The following is a 17135-nucleotide window of genomic DNA, read 5'->3' on the forward strand; positions in this document are numbered from 1 at the left end:
GACATTAATTTGCCTAAGCTACCCTAGCTAGGGAATAGTGAGATCCTACCTAAGGGTTGGCTCATTCAAGGCAGGGAACTCACAGGATGGGCCTCCTGAACTTCCTACCTCCAGGCCCAGAGCAGCAAGTTGGTGGGAGAGACAGATATCTAGCCTGGAGATGCTTGAGAGAGGGCCCAGCTGAGAAGAGCCTTAGTCTGTGAGGAAGGGGCCCTGGGCTGAGGCTCCAAAAGCTCATCCCTGGGGAAATGGCACCTTCTGGGGACTTGGCTGCCTCACCAACTGTCTGTTGTACTAGGGGAGGATCCTGGGAACCCTGTTCACCTCATCCCAGGATGGTGACAGACAGCTCCATCTGCTCAGGGCTGATAGGGGGTGGGGGTGGGCTCTGGGCAAAAGCAGAGAGGGGGAGGGGCTAATGTGTAGTGTGCGTATGTGCTGTGCATTTCCATTCTTGCTCAGCGTTTGCCAGGAAAACATTTATTTGTGGTCTGAGAGCCTCTCTTGTCACAAGCAGCCAGAAGGGAGAACTCTGAAGAGCCAGAATAAATAGCCCCACTGCAAACAGTTACTTTTCCACGTCTGAGGCCCACATGCCACAGGCTGCTGTTCTCTTGGCTGGGGAAGCTGACATGGTCTTTCTTTGGTTTTCAGAAGTGGAAAATTTCCCTTACCAGGCATATGTATTTGAGACACGTTAAGACTGATTTACATTCCCAACACACAAACCAGGGAAAGGCCTTGCCTGTTTGTCAGAACTTCAATGCCAATCCCACACTGTCCTATCCAGTGCTCCTCCTGGTCCTTTAAAATGTGGCTGATGTCACTGAAGAGCTAGTTTCCAGGTTTTTTTTAAAAAAAGATTTATTTATTTTATTTCATGTATGTAAGTGCACTGTTGCTGTCCTTAGATACACCAGAAGAGAGCATCGGATCCCATTACAGATGGTTGTGAGTCACCATGTGGTTGCTGGAAATTGAACTCGGGATCTCTGGAAGAGCAGTCAGTGCTCTTAACCACTGAGCCATCTCTCCAGCCCTACTTTCCAGTTTTATTAGATTTTTGTTGTAATTCAAATGGCCAGTTGTGCTGAGTGACTGCAGGTCAGACTATAGAAGTAAAGAATACATCTGTCATCTGGCTACACAGGAGAGAATCTCCTGGTGTGTACGGGTTACCTCTGAAACCTTGTTCCATAGTCACTGGCGTCATTGACTGGGTGGACCCCACAGTGGTATATGTGCAGTACCATTCTCTTACATGAATCTGACATGCAGCCAAGATCGAGGCCAGTGGTACGGGGAGCCTGAGTGCTGGGATCAGTCTATCTTCAGGCACATGGAAGCCTAGAGATTTACTTACTTCACCAACCCAGGGCTCTAGAAGACAAAATGTGGCCAGGGAAAAGATAGCCACTCCCATACACCTAACTATGTGTTCTCAAGGAGCCAGGTCACTGAGATGTGAGCCTTGATCCTGGCTCCAGTCCTGAGTCAGGGGATATCTGATGGGAGGAGGGGTCTCTAGTCTCCCCAACCCACACCCACTTTGCCCCTGGAAGATGGACCTCTGTGATGGCATCAACTCTTGTTACAGGGGAGAGGGGGAGTCTACTTATAACGATGAGAGGTATTTTCTTTCCAGTATGCCCTTGGCCAGGATGCTCCTTGCACCACACAACCCAGACCGAGAAAGAGCCCAAGCCCTTGCCACCCACAGATGCATCTCAATGATGAGATGGGACCTGTCTCTGTCCAGTCTTCCCTCCCCTCATGTTCCCTTGCCCAGGTCTCTTGCCCTCTCCACCCCGACTACAGCCACATGAGGTCTCCATCCCTTGCCTATCTTTTTCTCTCTTTAACTCTCCTTGTGTCCGTCCTTTCTGACAACTCTCTTCACCTCCCTCCCATGTGTTTCTCTCCCCTCGTCTCTTTTCTCCACAGACTTTCCTGGCCTCCAGCGGGGGACTGTATTGCCTGGGTGGAGGCTGCGGGAACGTTGTAATTTCAGGCTGCATGAGCCTGTTCACCCTGCCCTGCAGCTTGCATGCCGAGCTGGCTGCATGGATCGCATGGGGTGCCCCCAGAAGTCAGGGCTCCTTTTGTTAGAGCAAACACAGTGAAGGTTGAGATTTGGGCAGAGGTGGGGACTCTGTGGTGGGACATGCATGGATGTAGTGGCTTCCTTGGAGCCCTGAGAAATGGGTTGAGGATTCTCCCCATACTCTCTCTATAGATGAAAGGAAGGACTGTTACCAGACCTCTGTGACAGTTTAGTGGGCACAGGAACAGGGCCCAAAACTGCCATACATGGGAGAGGACTAAAGTTGGCACAAGGGCAGAAGCTTGCCTAATTTACAACATGCAAGAGTAGTGTAGGGCAAACAGCTTGCTAAAGCTACTGGACACTTCTGGGAGACATTACAGGCCACCAGATACTTAGCTTGGTGACAGTTTACAGAGGAGAGATGAACAGGAAGCCAGCAGTGGGCCTTGCTACAGCCGCACCTCGGGAAGAATCCCTGCTCTGCTCCCAAGCACGGGCTTACTGCATAACTTAGACCCCACACTCAACCTTCTTGAGACACATGACCCCAGAGTCCTGAATCCCAGGATAGTTCAAGGCTATGAGACAATCGGGGCTCTGAAGTAGGCCTGGAACCCTTCTGCTATGGACATCACACACACACACACACACACACACACACACACACACACACTGCGCACGCGTGCACTGCATCTCCTGCCTGCCCTGCCCCTTATCCCCGAGTGCCACCCCAGACTGACCTCTGGGGCTACTGCCCCACAGGACCCAGATGAGAGCGCCCGCATCTCCAGTGCCTTCTTCCGCCTGTTCCGGGTCATGAGACTGATCAAGCTGCTGAGCCGGGCGGAGGGTGTGCGCACCCTGCTGTGGACATTCATCAAGTCCTTCCAGGTGCGAGTGCCCAACAGGCCAGGACCAGGGATCCTGGAAACAAACTCAGGAATGCTACCAGCTCTAGCTGGGATCCCAAGGTCCTAGAGCCAGGGAGGCCCATGATGAGCCAAGGGAGGCCAGGCTGCAAGACCAAGGGCTATGGTTCTGTCGGCCGCAGGGCAGCCAGATGAAACACTTAGCTGTTGCTGCACGCTCTTGCCCACAGGCCCTGCCATATGTGGCTTTGCTGATTGTCATGCTCTTCTTCATCTACGCGGTCATCGGCATGCAGGTGAGAGGCAGGTGGGCTCAGGCCAAAAGATGGGTCTTAGCCAAGCTAGAGGGTGTATCTGTTGACCCACAAAGGCCTAACAACATGCAACTGAAAGCTGGGCCTTCTCTGCCTTCTACATCCCTCTTTTCCAATCTAACAGAGGAAGTAGAAACGAGACCCAGAAACTCTGGTCTTAGGAGACAGGGTGTGGCCCAGGAGAGACCCCAGCACATGAAGGATATCAGGGGCCAGGTCTGGTCTCTAAGGCCTTAGCTAGAGTCTGCCCCCCAGAACCCTTCCCCAGATCTTGACGAACTTAGTGCTTGGTGAAGAGAAATTGTCTGCCCGGCTTCTGAATCGAGAGGAAGAATGTTACGTGACCTAGAAAGGAATCCAATGAGTCTGGCTTCAGATTTAATGTGGCCTGAAGTGAAAGGCGTTGAAATGAAATAAGGGCCAGGGTGGGAAGCAGGTCAAGCGGGAGATGTGGTGGGAGACTAGCTGAGGAAACGCTTGTATCCTGGTTGTCCGTGCTTCGCAGATGTTTGGGAAGATTGCCCTGGTGGATGGGACACAAATAAACCGGAACAACAACTTCCAGACTTTCCCACAAGCTGTGCTGCTGCTCTTCAGGCACGAGAGTCCCCTGGCCTCCCTGGGTTTTCCTCTGCACTCCAGACAGTGCTGGTCCCACATAGACCCTGTACTAGAGGGGTTCCCTGCCTGGCGTAATGCCCTTCTGTCACCGTTATAAAAACCTTGCATTGTGGTTTGGCACTGAGTCTCTCCTAAGTGGCATGCTGTCTATTCACTGAAGCAGAGTTCAAATCTCAAATGTCCCCTAGAGAGTGATGAGACCTCAGTGACCCTTGACATTGATCTATGACACTCACCTTAGCTGTGGTTCTGATCATGGGTAAAAGTCACCCCCACTCCCAGAAAGGTTTTCTGTATAGCTCAGCTCAACTTTAGCCCTGCATTTAAAAAAGGCAGGGGCAGGTGGGGAGAAAGGGGGAAACAGCAAGGAGGGGGACACTGTGACCAAGCTTATGGGGATTCTACCTCGGGGAGCAGCCCAGTTCTGTTCATCTCACTGGCTGTTCCCGGGGACCCAGCAAACATGCACATGCCAACAGCATCTTTCCTCTGTTCAGGTGTGCCACAGGGGAAGCCTGGCAAGAGATCCTGCTAGCCTGCAGCTACGGGAAGCTGTGTGACCCAGAGTCTGACTACGCACCCGGGGAGGAGTATACATGTGGCACCAATTTCGCCTACTACTATTTTATCAGCTTCTACATGCTCTGCGCCTTCCTGGTGAGAAGTCTGAAGGCTCCGGTCAGGGCGGAACTTGAGGGGTGAGGTGGGGTGGAGACATCTTAGGGGCACTGGAAACTCTTGTTAGACTGTCCCTTGATCTGATCTTTTGGAGTATCTTTGTTTTGTGAGCTCATTTTTCTTGCTCCAAATGGGCCACAAGATATTTTCGCTGTGTGTATGATGCCCTTACTGTATATATTATACGTGTTACATATACAGTTTGCAATCAGGAGAACTGTGAAGAGGCTGGTTCTCAAGGGGTAGGGGCTTCCAGTAGAGAAATTTAGCCTAACTATTTTGCAGCACAAGAAGATGCTGTGTCACAAGACAACTGAGACTCTAAAATGAGTCTCCCAAGAGAACCTGGCTAGGGTCAGAAATAGTATCAAATCCCTCAGTGGTAGCAGAGCTGTCCATGAAGAAGGCATCCACTGGGCCCCTCAACTGGTGTTCCCTTTTAGTCCCTTTATTCACTCAAAACCTTTAAATGTCTTATGTTTGCCAGACACAGGGCCAGGTGCAGGGGGTAGAAACATGAACAAGACCTAGTCTGGACTCTGATAGAATGAGTTCACGTGTGAGCAAGCATGGCAATTCTAAGGACGCCCAGTGTAGACAGAAAAAGTGAGAAGGGCATCAGCTATGCCTAGAAGAGGCAGAGTAGCTCTCCGAGATCAGAATAGCACCCACAGGGGTGTCCTAGTTCAGTTTTATCGAATGGCCACCAGTACCAGAGCACACACTGGGCAAGAACAAAGGCAGGGCTCAGCCTTACTCATGACGGACTGTGGAATGTGCTGGAAGACTGGCTTGAAGGAAGAGCCCCATGCCCAATCTGTCCCTGTTCCCCACCCCCACCTGCCTGTGCTGTGGGCACCCTTGTCTTTTTGCAGATCATCAACCTCTTTGTGGCTGTCATCATGGACAACTTTGACTACCTCACAAGGGACTGGTCCATTCTGGGCCCTCACCACCTGGATGAGTTCAAGGCCATCTGGGCTGAGTACGACCCGGAGGCTAAGTGAGTCTTTGTGCAGTGCTGGGTACCAAACTGCCCACTCTTCCATCCCAGTGATCCCTCTGGAGTCTCTCTGTTCCCCCTTAATCTACCCAAGGTTCCAACCTGAGGAATCAGTATGTCTCAAAGGTGGAAGAGATCCCTCAAAAGAGAAACACCCTAATTTTCTTAGGAAGGGGTCACCTAGCTTCTAGTTGGCCACTTACTACTCAGGAGTGAGATCTCAGGACATCACAGGCACACAGGCCCTGGCTGCTCACTGTGGCCTCTACCTACTGGTTGTATTGGAGGCTGATTACAGTGCAGAGTCCCAGACCACACTCAGACTGTCTGAGTGATAGTCCCCACTGCTGTCAGCCTGATCCTCGGGCCATCTGCCTGCACCTCAGAGCTCGGGAAACACTCTCCTACTCCTCTCGATAGAAGAAGTAGTAAGACCACATTTACTGAGTGTTTCCCAGTACTTTGTACGTTGGCTCATCTGATTCTTCTAACAACCTATGGTGCAGACCCTCTGGTCATTCCAGTCTCACAAATGAGCAAACTGAAATGTAGAGAGATTAAGCTGTCCAGTGTTACACAGTAAGTGAGGGCACCAAAATTCAAGGCTAGTAAGTCCAGAGTTCTTGCCAACTGCCCTCTAAAATGCTTTCAACAGAGATAGTAAAAACTCCTGGGGGTTGAGTGCTGGAGAGCTGGCTCAAAGGTTAAGAGTGCTGGCTGCTCTTCCAGAGGACCCAGATTTGATTTCCGGCTCCCACATGGCAGCTAACAACTGCCTATAACTCCAGTTCTAGGGGATCTGACACCCTTTTCTGGACTCTGGGCTACATTTTACATATGGTGCACAGACATATACACAGGCAAAACAATCTGCACATAAAATAAAAGAACAAAAACCTACCTAGGGGCTGGAGAGATGGCTCAGAAATTAAGAACCCGTCTTACTCTTGCAGAAATCCCAAGTTTGGTTTCCAGTATCCAGGCCTAATGACTCACACTGTAATGCCAGCTCCAAGGGATCTGTCACCTTCTTTTGACTTCCATGGTTACCTGCACGCATGGTATTCACACACACACACACACACACACACACACACACACACACACACACACTTTTTTTTTTAATCTACTTGCTTCTATCACTATCACACAGTCCTAACTTGTGTATGGGGAGCTGGGATGTGGCTCAGTGGTAGAATACTTGCCTGTCATGTGAGACACCCTGGGCTCAATTCCAAGTACCAATGTATGTGCATGAGTGCGTGCATGCATGAGTGTGTGTGTGTCCTGTCTGTCTGTCTGTCTGTCTGTCTGTCTCACTCAGCACTTAGTTTATAGACAGTGTGGAGTCTACAAATGTCATGGCCATCAGCCTCACAATCCACGTGCAGCAAGAAGGAAATCCTGTTCAACGCGACTCACCCGCCAGTGCTGGTTCTAACTTGGGAGTCTGACACTGGACAGTTTATTTTAGGCATATTTAAGTAAAGTACAATTTGGGAAGAAAAGTTTCCTTGTGTAACATAATCCCATGTGCACAGTAAGACATAATTACATCAAAACTCTTCTCAAAGGACCTATCACTTGATCTCTGAAAGTGGTTTCTGCAGACAGGCTGCATGTATTATCTTTTAAGGGCCTATGAGGAGAACCTGGTGTGGTCATAGGCAGGTCATACAGGTAACTATGTTATTAACTACCTCTGGTTCTGCTTGTAGGAGTTTGGGGGTTCCCCTGGCCATATAAATAGTGTGAAGGTCATCTAAGCTATTGGCAAGCTCTGGTCCCAGTGTGGGAGCTTGGGAGAGCAGGCATGGCCTAGCTCTACAGGTAACACAGGGGTCACCCAGGCTATTATGCACCTCCATTCCCATCTGTCTGGGCAGAAAATAGGTCGCATATCTTTTTTCATTGAAAAGACAGCCTTGTGTGTTCAACATTCCTGGTTTTCATAGGCTTATCTGTAAGCACAAGAACCTTTGAGCTCCCAAGAAGAGGAAATGTCTTTCATAGCCAGCTGTGAGCATGAGGTGGTCCATAAAACCCCCCAAATGAGTATTCTTAGGGCAACACTCCTCTACTGCCAGGGCCTTGGTGATGGTCCTTGCTGCTCTGTTTTGTGCCTACCCCAGAGGTCACGGTTGCACTGCCATAGTGTCCCCAGTTCTGCGGTCTCTGGAGTAGGCTGCTACTACTCTCTTGATTTACATACACAACACAACCCAAGAGCCTCCGCTTTCAGCTTGACCAAAACTTAAGGAATGTCTTAGCATGGGAGGAGATGAAATCCAGATCCCCTGCCCTAGAGGATAAATTTATGAAAGAAAGTGTGTATCTTCACAACATGCAGAGCCCCATTTTGTGGTGGGCACCCATGAACACAAACCTTATCTCTTCTTTTGGGGTATGGGGGAAGTGTGAGAAGAGTTGGGGGAAGCAGGGTTGAAGATGATCAAAGCACATTGTATGGAATTTACAAAGAACGAATAATATAGATTTGAAGTAATATAGATTCAAAGGCTTTAGGCCTTTTAAACAGGGTTAAAAACTAGGAAATGTTCCTGGCCCTCTGGCTCCCTTCCCTCTTTTGTCTGCTCTCTGAGTAAGGGACAGAGGTGCTCTGAGTAGCATTCCTAGGTGTACTTGTCTGTGTGTCTTTCCACAGGGGCAGAATCAAGCACCTGGATGTGGTGACCCTGCTGAGGAGGATCCAGCCGCCTCTGGGCTTTGGGAAGTTCTGCCCACACCGGGTAGCATGTAAGGTAACATCTCTCAGGACAATACCTGACTTGCCTTGCCTGAAACAGCCTGCCAATGGTGCACAGGGATGGCCATAACCGAGGTCTTCTTGAACCTCAGAGATGCTTCCAAAACCTTTCCTGCCCCTGCTCCAACTTCAGATCCAGCCTGAAACCCTGTTTTCTGGTTATCTCTCTCCGTTACACCCTCTTCGTATGTGGCTTTCCTCACTTGCTACTTCCTGACCCCCTTGTTCTGTGTGGCACCTGTGATACACTGACACAATTCCTGGCTCTTTGGGAGAGGGGTGTCTTAGGTCTTCTCACCCTCATCCTTCAGGTGACCCACCTGTGATGGTTAAGTTCCACATCCGTGCACGATCCGATTGCTTAGTTGTCAGGCTAAGCAGCTGTGGCTCGGGGAAAGAAGATGGGCAGGTGCTGCAGGGCTGGGTGACTAGAGAGAGCCTGATAGGAGGAGACATCTTATAGCAGTGGTTTTCTGGGTTGCTATGTCAGTCAGCTGGCCACCACAACAAAGACCTGAGACAAATCACTTAAAGGGAGAAAAGGATTATTTTAGTTCTCAACTTGGGGACTTCAATCCAGAGATCCAGCAAACTCGTTGCATTTAGGTCTCTGGTTATGGGTGATGGGTGTAGACATTATGATAGATGCCACGGTGGAGCAAAACCACTCGTCTTGTGGCCCAGACCCAAGGAGAAAAAGGTGTGCCCCTCAGTTTCCCCCAAACCTCCCTCTAGGTCCACCCCTTACAGTTGCTACCACCTCCCAGCACCCACCCACCCTAGGGTCCCAACCTTTAATACACCAACCTTGGCAGACATTCCAGATCCTAACCACAGCAGTCTCCAAGTCCCACCCTGCTGACCTCAAGTCTCACAGACATATCCCACTCAGCCCACACCCTGTCCTCATAGCCACTCCTATCCCACACCAGGTAAGGGTGACTTGATGAGTTGTGCTTGTTCCCAGTGCATCAGAGAGCCCTACCTCTCCCCGCACAGAGGCTGGTGGGCATGAACATGCCCCTGAACAGCGATGGGACGGTCACCTTCAATGCCACACTCTTTGCCCTGGTGCGCACAGCCCTCAAGATCAAGACGGAAGGTGAGGGACTCCTCATGGGTGCCCCTTTTCTCTGGGAGGGTGGATTCTTGCACAGATTGCCAGAAATGTGGACAGAAGCAGAAGAAACCCAGGCCATGGTCACCAACTATCGTGCCGCTCAGGTCTCACAGGGAGTCTGAGGCTGCTCCAGGTGGAAAGGTCTTAAGACTATGTCTAATAATACTCAGCTGTGTCAGGGGCAGAGGCACATGACAGTGCTCACTCAGAGATGGGGTCCTCTCTGGGCAGCTCTGGATGGGACGGAAGTAGGACTCAGTACTGGGCAGGTGTGAAAGCTCACACTTGACTCGAATACACGCACAGGAGAAGAAGTGGGATTGAGGTCAAGGTGCTGTTCCTGAGTCCTCTGTCAGGGTTCCAGAGGCTTCAGGGCCATCTCCCTACCTGGTCCAATGATGTGTGAGGCAGCCATGGGCAGGGGACTTGAGATGACAAGGAAGGAAGCCGGGATTCAGGAAGGAGCAAGTTAGAGAAGCAGGAGGACTGCTTGGGGACCACAGGACAAACCGGGATACGTAGAGACTTGAAATCTTTACAGAGAGAAAGGGAGACAACAGCCTACAGTCTAACTTTGCAGGGCATGGAAGTAAGTACAGGGCTGAGCATTGAGCTGCCCATGCCCTCATCCCACTGCCAGTGTAGATTACAGCAGCTATCGCAAAAGAACACTGAGCCAGGGTGTGCTGAAGAAATCTCCTCTCTCTCAGGCTGTGTCAAGTTCAGTCGCTTTAGGGCCACCCTTCCCTTTCTCACTCCCAACCCCCCACCCCAGGCAATTTTGAACAAGCCAATGAGGAGCTGAGAGCCATCATCAAAAAGATCTGGAAGAGAACCAGCATGAAGCTCCTGGACCAAGTCATCCCTCCAATAGGAGGTGGGTACTCCTATGAGAGAACAGAGTCTAGAACAGACACAAGAAGCAGGTTAAGAACCTGACATCTAGTTACCATTAATACCACAGGCAGATGCCAAGAGCATCTAACAGAGACACACTAACTCAGAGTGAAAGGGGCCACCCACTCACCACCTCAGCAGGATGGGCTGAGTGCCCGAGCCTGCTGACCCCGGTGTGAGTCTCCCACTGCCCTTCATTACCTCCCTTTTGGCTGTCTACAGATGATGAGGTGACAGTGGGGAAGTTCTATGCCACGTTCCTCATCCAGGAGCACTTCCGGAAGTTCATGAAGCGCCAGGAGGAATATTATGGGTATCGACCCAAAAAGGACACAGTTCAGATACAGGTAAGTCCAATCTAGGTGGGTTCCAAGGGATGTCCCTCCTGACCCAAGCCCCTCTCTTGGTCCCTCAGTCAGGGATGGAAGCAAGAGGAGGGGGCCCAGACGAATGGAGTGAGAAGATAATTCAGGTTGGTCTGTGATGGAGGATGTTTGGCCTCAGGAGAAGGTCTGGGAGCTCCTCATCTCTGAGTCACTGGATGGAAAAAATTTATTTCTTTGAAGAGAGACTACTGGAGAAGTGGTCGCCAAATAAAGCAGAATCTGCCCCCAGCCAGTATGTTTTATCTCATGGGGCTTTTGATTTCTCCTCTTCCTCCTCCTCCTCCTCCTCTTCCTCCTCCACCTCCTCCTCCTCCACCTCGTCGACCTCCTCCTCCACCGCTTATTCCTCCTCCTCTTCGTCCTCCTCATCCACCTGATCCTCTTCCAACTTGTCCTCTTCCTCCTCTCCCTCATCCTCTTCCTCCTTCTCGTCCTCCTCTTCCTCTTCTTCCTCTTCTTCCTTTTCTTCCTTTTCTTCCTCTTCTTCCTCCTCCTCTTCTTCCTTCTCCTCCTTCTGTGTCCATTGTAATGCACATGGTTCAAAAATTCAAAAGCAGACATGTAGGGCTAAAGAGATGGCTGTGGCTTAAGAACACCTGTTGCTCCAACATAGGACCTGAGTTCAGTTCCCTGCACCCACAGGGCAGCTAACAACCATCTGATCTGACGCCCTCTTCTGGCCTATGTAGGCACTGCACACACATGGTACACAGATATAGTATGTAGGCAAAGCACCCATACATACAAAGTTAAAATAAATAAATCTTTAAAAACAACACACACACACACATTTGGGCTGTATGTTCAACAATGTATTTGAATTGCCTTTGTGGTTTTGAAATAACTTAGTCTTTTACACAATTGCAAATTTTGATATGGGCCATTTAAGAATAACTCGCATGACACCCCATCAGCTCAGAATACTTTAGTGTAAATTTCCAGAAAACTTGCCCTTGCCCTCCATAATTCTCCTATATAGCCACAATACAACCACTGAAACTAGGAAGTTAGTGTTGATACATAGCTGCCCTCCACTCCTCACTCAGTGATGTCCTTTACAGAAAAAGCATCCAGCTTAGGATCATACACCTTGCGTGCATGGCATCTTGCCTTGATATCTTGCTTTCTGGAATCAATTACTTGGCAGTCTTTCCTTAACATGACCTTGACTCTTTTGAGGACACAGGCTAGCTGTCCCTCAGTCTGGGTTGGTACGATGTTTCCTCATACAAGACAGAAAATGTATGTTTTAGGTAAGAATATCTCAGACATGATCCTGTGTCCTCTTTGAAAATTGTCAGGTGACATTTATTTTGATTTGTTTTATTGCTTGTGATATAAAGTTTCATTGGCTAGAAAACACATATCAATAAAAAGATTTCTCCACTGAGAGGCTTAGGTGGAAGGGATACAAAGTCTCTACCTACAACAATTACAGAAAAGCCCTTAGAATCTTTTCAGAATGCAGATTGTTTTCCCCAAGCCAGAGCAGGACTGTGGGGGCCTCAGAGCCCTGTGATAATGGTCCAGGCTAGAGAACAGGTTTTAGAAGAGCTATAAGTTCAGGGATTCAAAGCAAGTTGGGCCAGGGAAAGTATTTCTGGTCTCCACTCCTGGAATGCAAGATCACCTGACACTTTACCATCCCTAGGCTGGATTACGGACCATAGAGGAAGAAGCAGCTCCAGAGATCCACCGTGCCATCTCTGGAGACCTGACAGCAGAGGAGGAGCTGGAGAGGGCCATGGTAGAGGCTGCCATGGAGGAGGGGATATTCAGGGTGAGTGAGGGCCATGGCCACTTCTAAGGGACCAGGCACAGCAGGTAGCAAGAGAGAGAATGGTGGGAAGTGAGGCTGCACAGGAGATGGATTTAGGAGCTGAAATTACCACCTACACCTTGCCACCCATATTTTTGGGGGCTCAGAATCTATGGTTCAAAAATACTAAATATGATACACCCTCTCCTACATCTGATTTCATTGCCTATGGCTCTCCTTCCATTCTGGCTAGCCCTGGTTCTTAGTTCTATGGAAAGTTTAAACCGCTGAATCTTGGCGATTCTTCATGGACATCCCCCCCACCAAAAAATAATCTATTGGATTCTGTGAAATGGTGGCCCAAATAGATGACATGCAATGTCCCATATCACTGGATTAGAGGGGAGCTAGAACACAGCTCGGCAGACTCTCAATTCAGTGTGCCATGCTTCCATGTGTGTGTTACCTGTATGGTTCCTTAGGTACATCCTGTCTGTCCATCAAAATTAGACATTGCTGAGGGTGGACTATATTCTAGTATTGTCTTTCAGTCCATTCTCTTCTGGCCTTAGAGATTGTTTGTATCTAACAGTATCATCCCAGGTTATCAGCTAACTGCCCAACCCCAAGGAACTCCATACACATCCTCATACCCAATCACTGCCTCCTCACTCTCCCCCTTGCCTCTAGAGGACTGGAGGCCTGTTTGGTCAAGTGGACAACTTCCTGGAAAGGACCAACTCTCTGCCCCCTGTCATGGCCAACCAAAGACCCCTCCAGTTTGCTGAAATAGAGATGGAAGAGCTGGAGTCACCCGTCTTCTTGGAGGACTTCCCTCATAACCCAGGCACCCACCCTCTTGCTCGTGCCAATACCAACAACGCCAATGCCAATGTTGCCTATGGCAACAGCAGCCATAGAAACAGCCCAGTGTTTTCCAGGTAACAGTGGTACCTGCCAGCCATGGGCATATGAATTCTGAGACATGTTTGAGAGGGAAGGAGGCATCCTGAAATTTGTATAATGTCCTTTGTTTGCTGTGTGGCCTTCGGGACCACTCTACACCCCTAACACAAGAGGCAAACCTGGCCTGAAGGGGTGTCTTTGGCCAGCAGGGGGCAGCCTCTTGTCAACATCGGCCACAAACCTAAGCCAGTCTTTCTGTAATTTCTCAGTAGGGAGGCACTGAAATGTATTGGTTACACAATACAGTTTAAGAAAGGGCCTCCAGCAGGAGCATACACCATAGGAAACACTGGATGATAAGGTCAGTTGTTGGATTTGGGAAGTTCAGTCTGAGTTAGGTTTCCATTGCTGTGAAGAGACACCACGACCAAGAAAGCTCTTGTAAAAACAACATTTAATTGGGGCTGGCTTACAGGTTCAGCGGTTCAGTCCATTATCATTATAGCAGGAAGCATGGCAGCATCCAGACAGGCATGGCACTGGAGAAGGAGCTGAGGATTCTACATCTGGTTCTGAAGGCAAATAGGAGAAGAAGACTGCTGCCTTCCAGGCAGCTAGGAGGAGGGTGTCAAAGCCCACCCCCATAGTGACATACTTCCTCCAAGGCCACACCTACTCCAACAAGGCCACTTCCCATGATAAGCCAGTTCAAACCACCACATTCCCAGGCTGTGGTTTAAGTGGCATAAAATGCAATAGTACAGGCAGCAGAGCCACTTAGCCATAATAACACAGGGGCTGGGTTCCTAGTGGGGCTTCTGCTCTGGACAGGCCAGCCGAGCAGTGATCTCACTGGGAAGACAGGGCAGAAGCCAGCTGAACAGCCACTTCCCTAGTCAGGACTGCCAACACCTCACTCTAGTCCAGAGAGGCCTCTTGAATGCAGCCCAGATTGCTTGAAGGGTACTCATGTCTTTGGGTCACCATGGTGCTAGGTAGTGTGGAAATACAGGAGCATCAGACCTGGGCTCTGCCATTGGTGGGTGTGTCATGTGGTACAACTGTGACCAATTAGGACCCATTAGGTGAACTGAGAATACAGAAGTGTAACTAATGACCTCGGGCTGGAAAGGCCCAGAACAATTCCCGGTTTCAGTTTCACATGAGCAACATCTGGAGCTTTCACAACTGCCTGTATCTGAAGTGGGCCCCGGTCAATGGTCTCCACGAGTGCGGAGGCCGTGAGAAGGGTGGGGAGAGCCTTGAGCAGGAGGGGAGGCAGCCGTGAATTTGGCTTGCTCCCCTAGTGTCAAGGACAGCTAGAGTCAAACTCTGGCAGAACCAGCCCTGGCTTGAAGGCTCTGCACACTGATTGGATGTTCACTGGCACCTCTGTGGATGGGTTTCAGCCTGCTCTGCTTCCATTTTAGCATCTGCTATGAAAAGGAGTTCCTGGAAGGGGTAGACATGCCTGCTACCCGAGAAGGACCCTTCAGTCAGCCCTGCAGGGTCTCAGGTCAGTCTTTTCTGTGACTAAGAAGCTGAAAGTTCTCCTAGAGGGACTTGGGAATGTTCCCTCTTTCCTTTGAGCCTTGGAGGGTCCCTTAGAACCGTTATGATGGGATGGGTCCTGGTAAGAGGAACATTATCATCAGGCTGAGGAAGGCTCCAGGTGGGAAGCTGAATGGAATGGGTAATGGGTGGGAAAGCTTGTTCACTCTAACGGGCTTTGTGCAGGCCTATACCCCACCCTCTGTGTAGCCTAGCCTGGAGTTACCCTTCACTAGGTAACTGTGAAGGACAAGCCCTACACAACTGACCCCTGGGTTGTGGAGTCCTCTGCAAGTGATCGTGCAGTCTCTATGAGTCTGGGATCACTATGTGACAGTAACATCCCCAAGATTTCTGGAGTTCAGTAACAATGAGGGTACGCTCTCCAGCACACTTTAACATGCATGCACATGTTAAAGTGCATATAGAAGAAGCGCTTGCTGGTGAGTCTAGCCCGCAGCCTCTCCCAAAGTGTCCATAAGGACAAAGTGCTGGGCAGGGAGAGACGAGCCAGTTCTGTCTGGCCTGGAGGTTTCAACTCGTGTCTATCTTCTAAACTACCTGCTATAGCTGGACAAGCACAGCTTTGCTGACTCGGCCCATCAGGGCTCAGCTGCCCCATTGACCTTGCCTTACTTTGCCTATAGGACCTCACAGCAAACCTCATGTGGACAAACTGAAAAGACAAATGACCCAGAGAAGAATGTCTGAAGGCCAGATATGTCCTTCCCCATGCCAGGTAACAGAGGTGAAGGCTTGGGAGGAAGTGCAGCATAGACCTGGCCTGGCTGGGGAAGGGCCCTGTGGGTAGCAGTCCATCCATTACAGAAGGGTCCTGTGTTCCGGAATCTTGCTCGCTCTGTGGATCTTGATGGAGACTCCCTCGGATGAGCTATGGGCTCTGGTTTATCTGTGAGCTCCAGTGTATCTATTGGTTCTAGCATATCTGCTTTTGGGGGTGTCTTTGCTTTTCTGTGCTTGAGACAGCTCTCCCAGGCAAAGCATCCTGTGCAGGAAGAGGGAGAGAGCCCCACGTCATGGTCTCTGGAAGCACCTGACAGCAGGAACGTTGAGGAGCGTGTTCCCAGGAACTCAGCTCACAAGTGCACAGCTCCAGCTACTGCCATGCTGATCCAGGAGGTGAGGTGGGGCTGCAACAGCAAGCCACATTGAGGAGTGGCCTTGTAGTAGGCTGTCGTGGGGAGAGGGTAGGACCAACGGGGGCTGGGGAGCTCAGAAGGCAATTTACCTGGAAGACCCACCCAACATCCTCTTCCCTCTGCAGGCTCTGGTTCGAGGTGGACTAGACTCCTTAGCAGCAGATGCTAACTTTGTCATGGCAACAGGCCAGGCCCTGGCAGATGCCTGCCAGATGGAACCAGAGGAAGTCGAGGTGGCAGCAACGGAGCTACTGAAGCGAGAATCCCCAGAGGGCGGGGCCATGCCCTGGGAGCCTTGAGTCTCAGGTCCTCTCTGGGCAGCCTGATCCAGCATTGGGGCTCCCAAATGACCCTTATTGTTCCCAGATGTGAGGCCTATACAGAATGACACAACTTAGAAGTGCCATGACCAAAAGCCAGAAAGCACTGGAGTGGAGGAGGGTTAGCCCAGCCCAGCAGCCTCCCCTCCCTGCTCAGTAGCCAGTTGCATGGACTGAGTAGCAGTGGTTAGAAACCACCTCAACTAGGAAGGAGGCCATGGGTGGGCAAGACCAGCCCTTCTCTTCATCAGCGAGAAGCAGGATTTGGCGGGGCTTCTGTGGTCATTCACAAAGGCCTGATCGGTGCCAGGGTCTGTCTGCCATAAAGCCACTCCAACCAGCTGGACATTAAAATCTCCAGGCCTGACTTTGGCACCTGGCTTCTGCTTCTGTTTTACTTTATTGTTTTAGAACATTTGGGACTTCCTCTACCCTCTTTCTCAGAGAAGCTGAGCCTTGCGGAAGAGAACCGGGCCATCTTCACTTTCCCTCTGATGGCATTAGAAGAAATGCCACACCCTGGTTCCACCAGGGACAACCTGATTTGAAGCAGTGACCCTGTGACTTTGGCCAGAGTCCACTGCCAACACCAACACCAGCCTCAGTGGCAGTAGTTTATGGCTATGTGCTCCCATGGCTCCTCTTCTGTGCCACCTAACAATGACTAACAGCTGCTGTATCCAACCAAGGGCCTCACGAGCACCCCTTGTATTCACAAAGCACTTCCACACCAAAGC

The 17135-nt window shown here is 50.3% G+C and overlaps 1 protein-coding gene across 2 annotated transcripts in view; it reads left to right on the top strand.

Moving 5' to 3' along the window:
- Window positions 1-16765, top strand: part of Cacna1s (calcium voltage-gated channel subunit alpha1 S) — a 66562-nt gene extending 49797 nt beyond the window's left edge. The window contains exons 29-44 of one of the 2 annotated variants that reach the window (XM_076941266.1): window positions 1945-2001; window positions 2810-2938; window positions 3147-3212; window positions 3736-3827; window positions 4349-4508; window positions 5405-5532; window positions 8198-8294; window positions 9299-9401; window positions 10195-10296; window positions 10539-10663; window positions 12354-12482; window positions 13152-13402; window positions 14798-14883; window positions 15566-15657; window positions 15933-16058; window positions 16204-16765. In XM_076941266.1, coding sequence (XP_076797381.1) covers window positions 1945-2001; window positions 2810-2938; window positions 3147-3212; window positions 3736-3827; window positions 4349-4508; window positions 5405-5532; window positions 8198-8294; window positions 9299-9401; window positions 10195-10296; window positions 10539-10663; window positions 12354-12482; window positions 13152-13402; window positions 14798-14883; window positions 15566-15657; window positions 15933-16058; window positions 16204-16377 — 1917 coding nt within the window. In that variant the 3' untranslated portion in view covers window positions 16378-16765. Of the gene's footprint in view, window positions 1-1944; window positions 2002-2809; window positions 2939-3146; window positions 3213-3735; window positions 3828-4348; window positions 4509-5404; window positions 5533-8197; window positions 8295-9298; window positions 9402-10194; window positions 10297-10538; window positions 10664-12353; window positions 12483-13151; window positions 13403-14797; window positions 14884-15565; window positions 15658-15905; window positions 16059-16203 lie in introns of both variants that reach the window. The other variant, XM_034512989.2, reaches the window with a different exon arrangement.
- Window positions 16766-17135: the final 370 nt, after the last annotated feature.

This window comes from Arvicanthis niloticus, chromosome 10 (assembly GCF_011762505.2).
Source record: "Arvicanthis niloticus isolate mArvNil1 chromosome 10, mArvNil1.pat.X, whole genome shotgun sequence".
NCBI classification, from domain to species: domain Eukaryota; kingdom Metazoa; phylum Chordata; class Mammalia; order Rodentia; family Muridae; genus Arvicanthis; species Arvicanthis niloticus.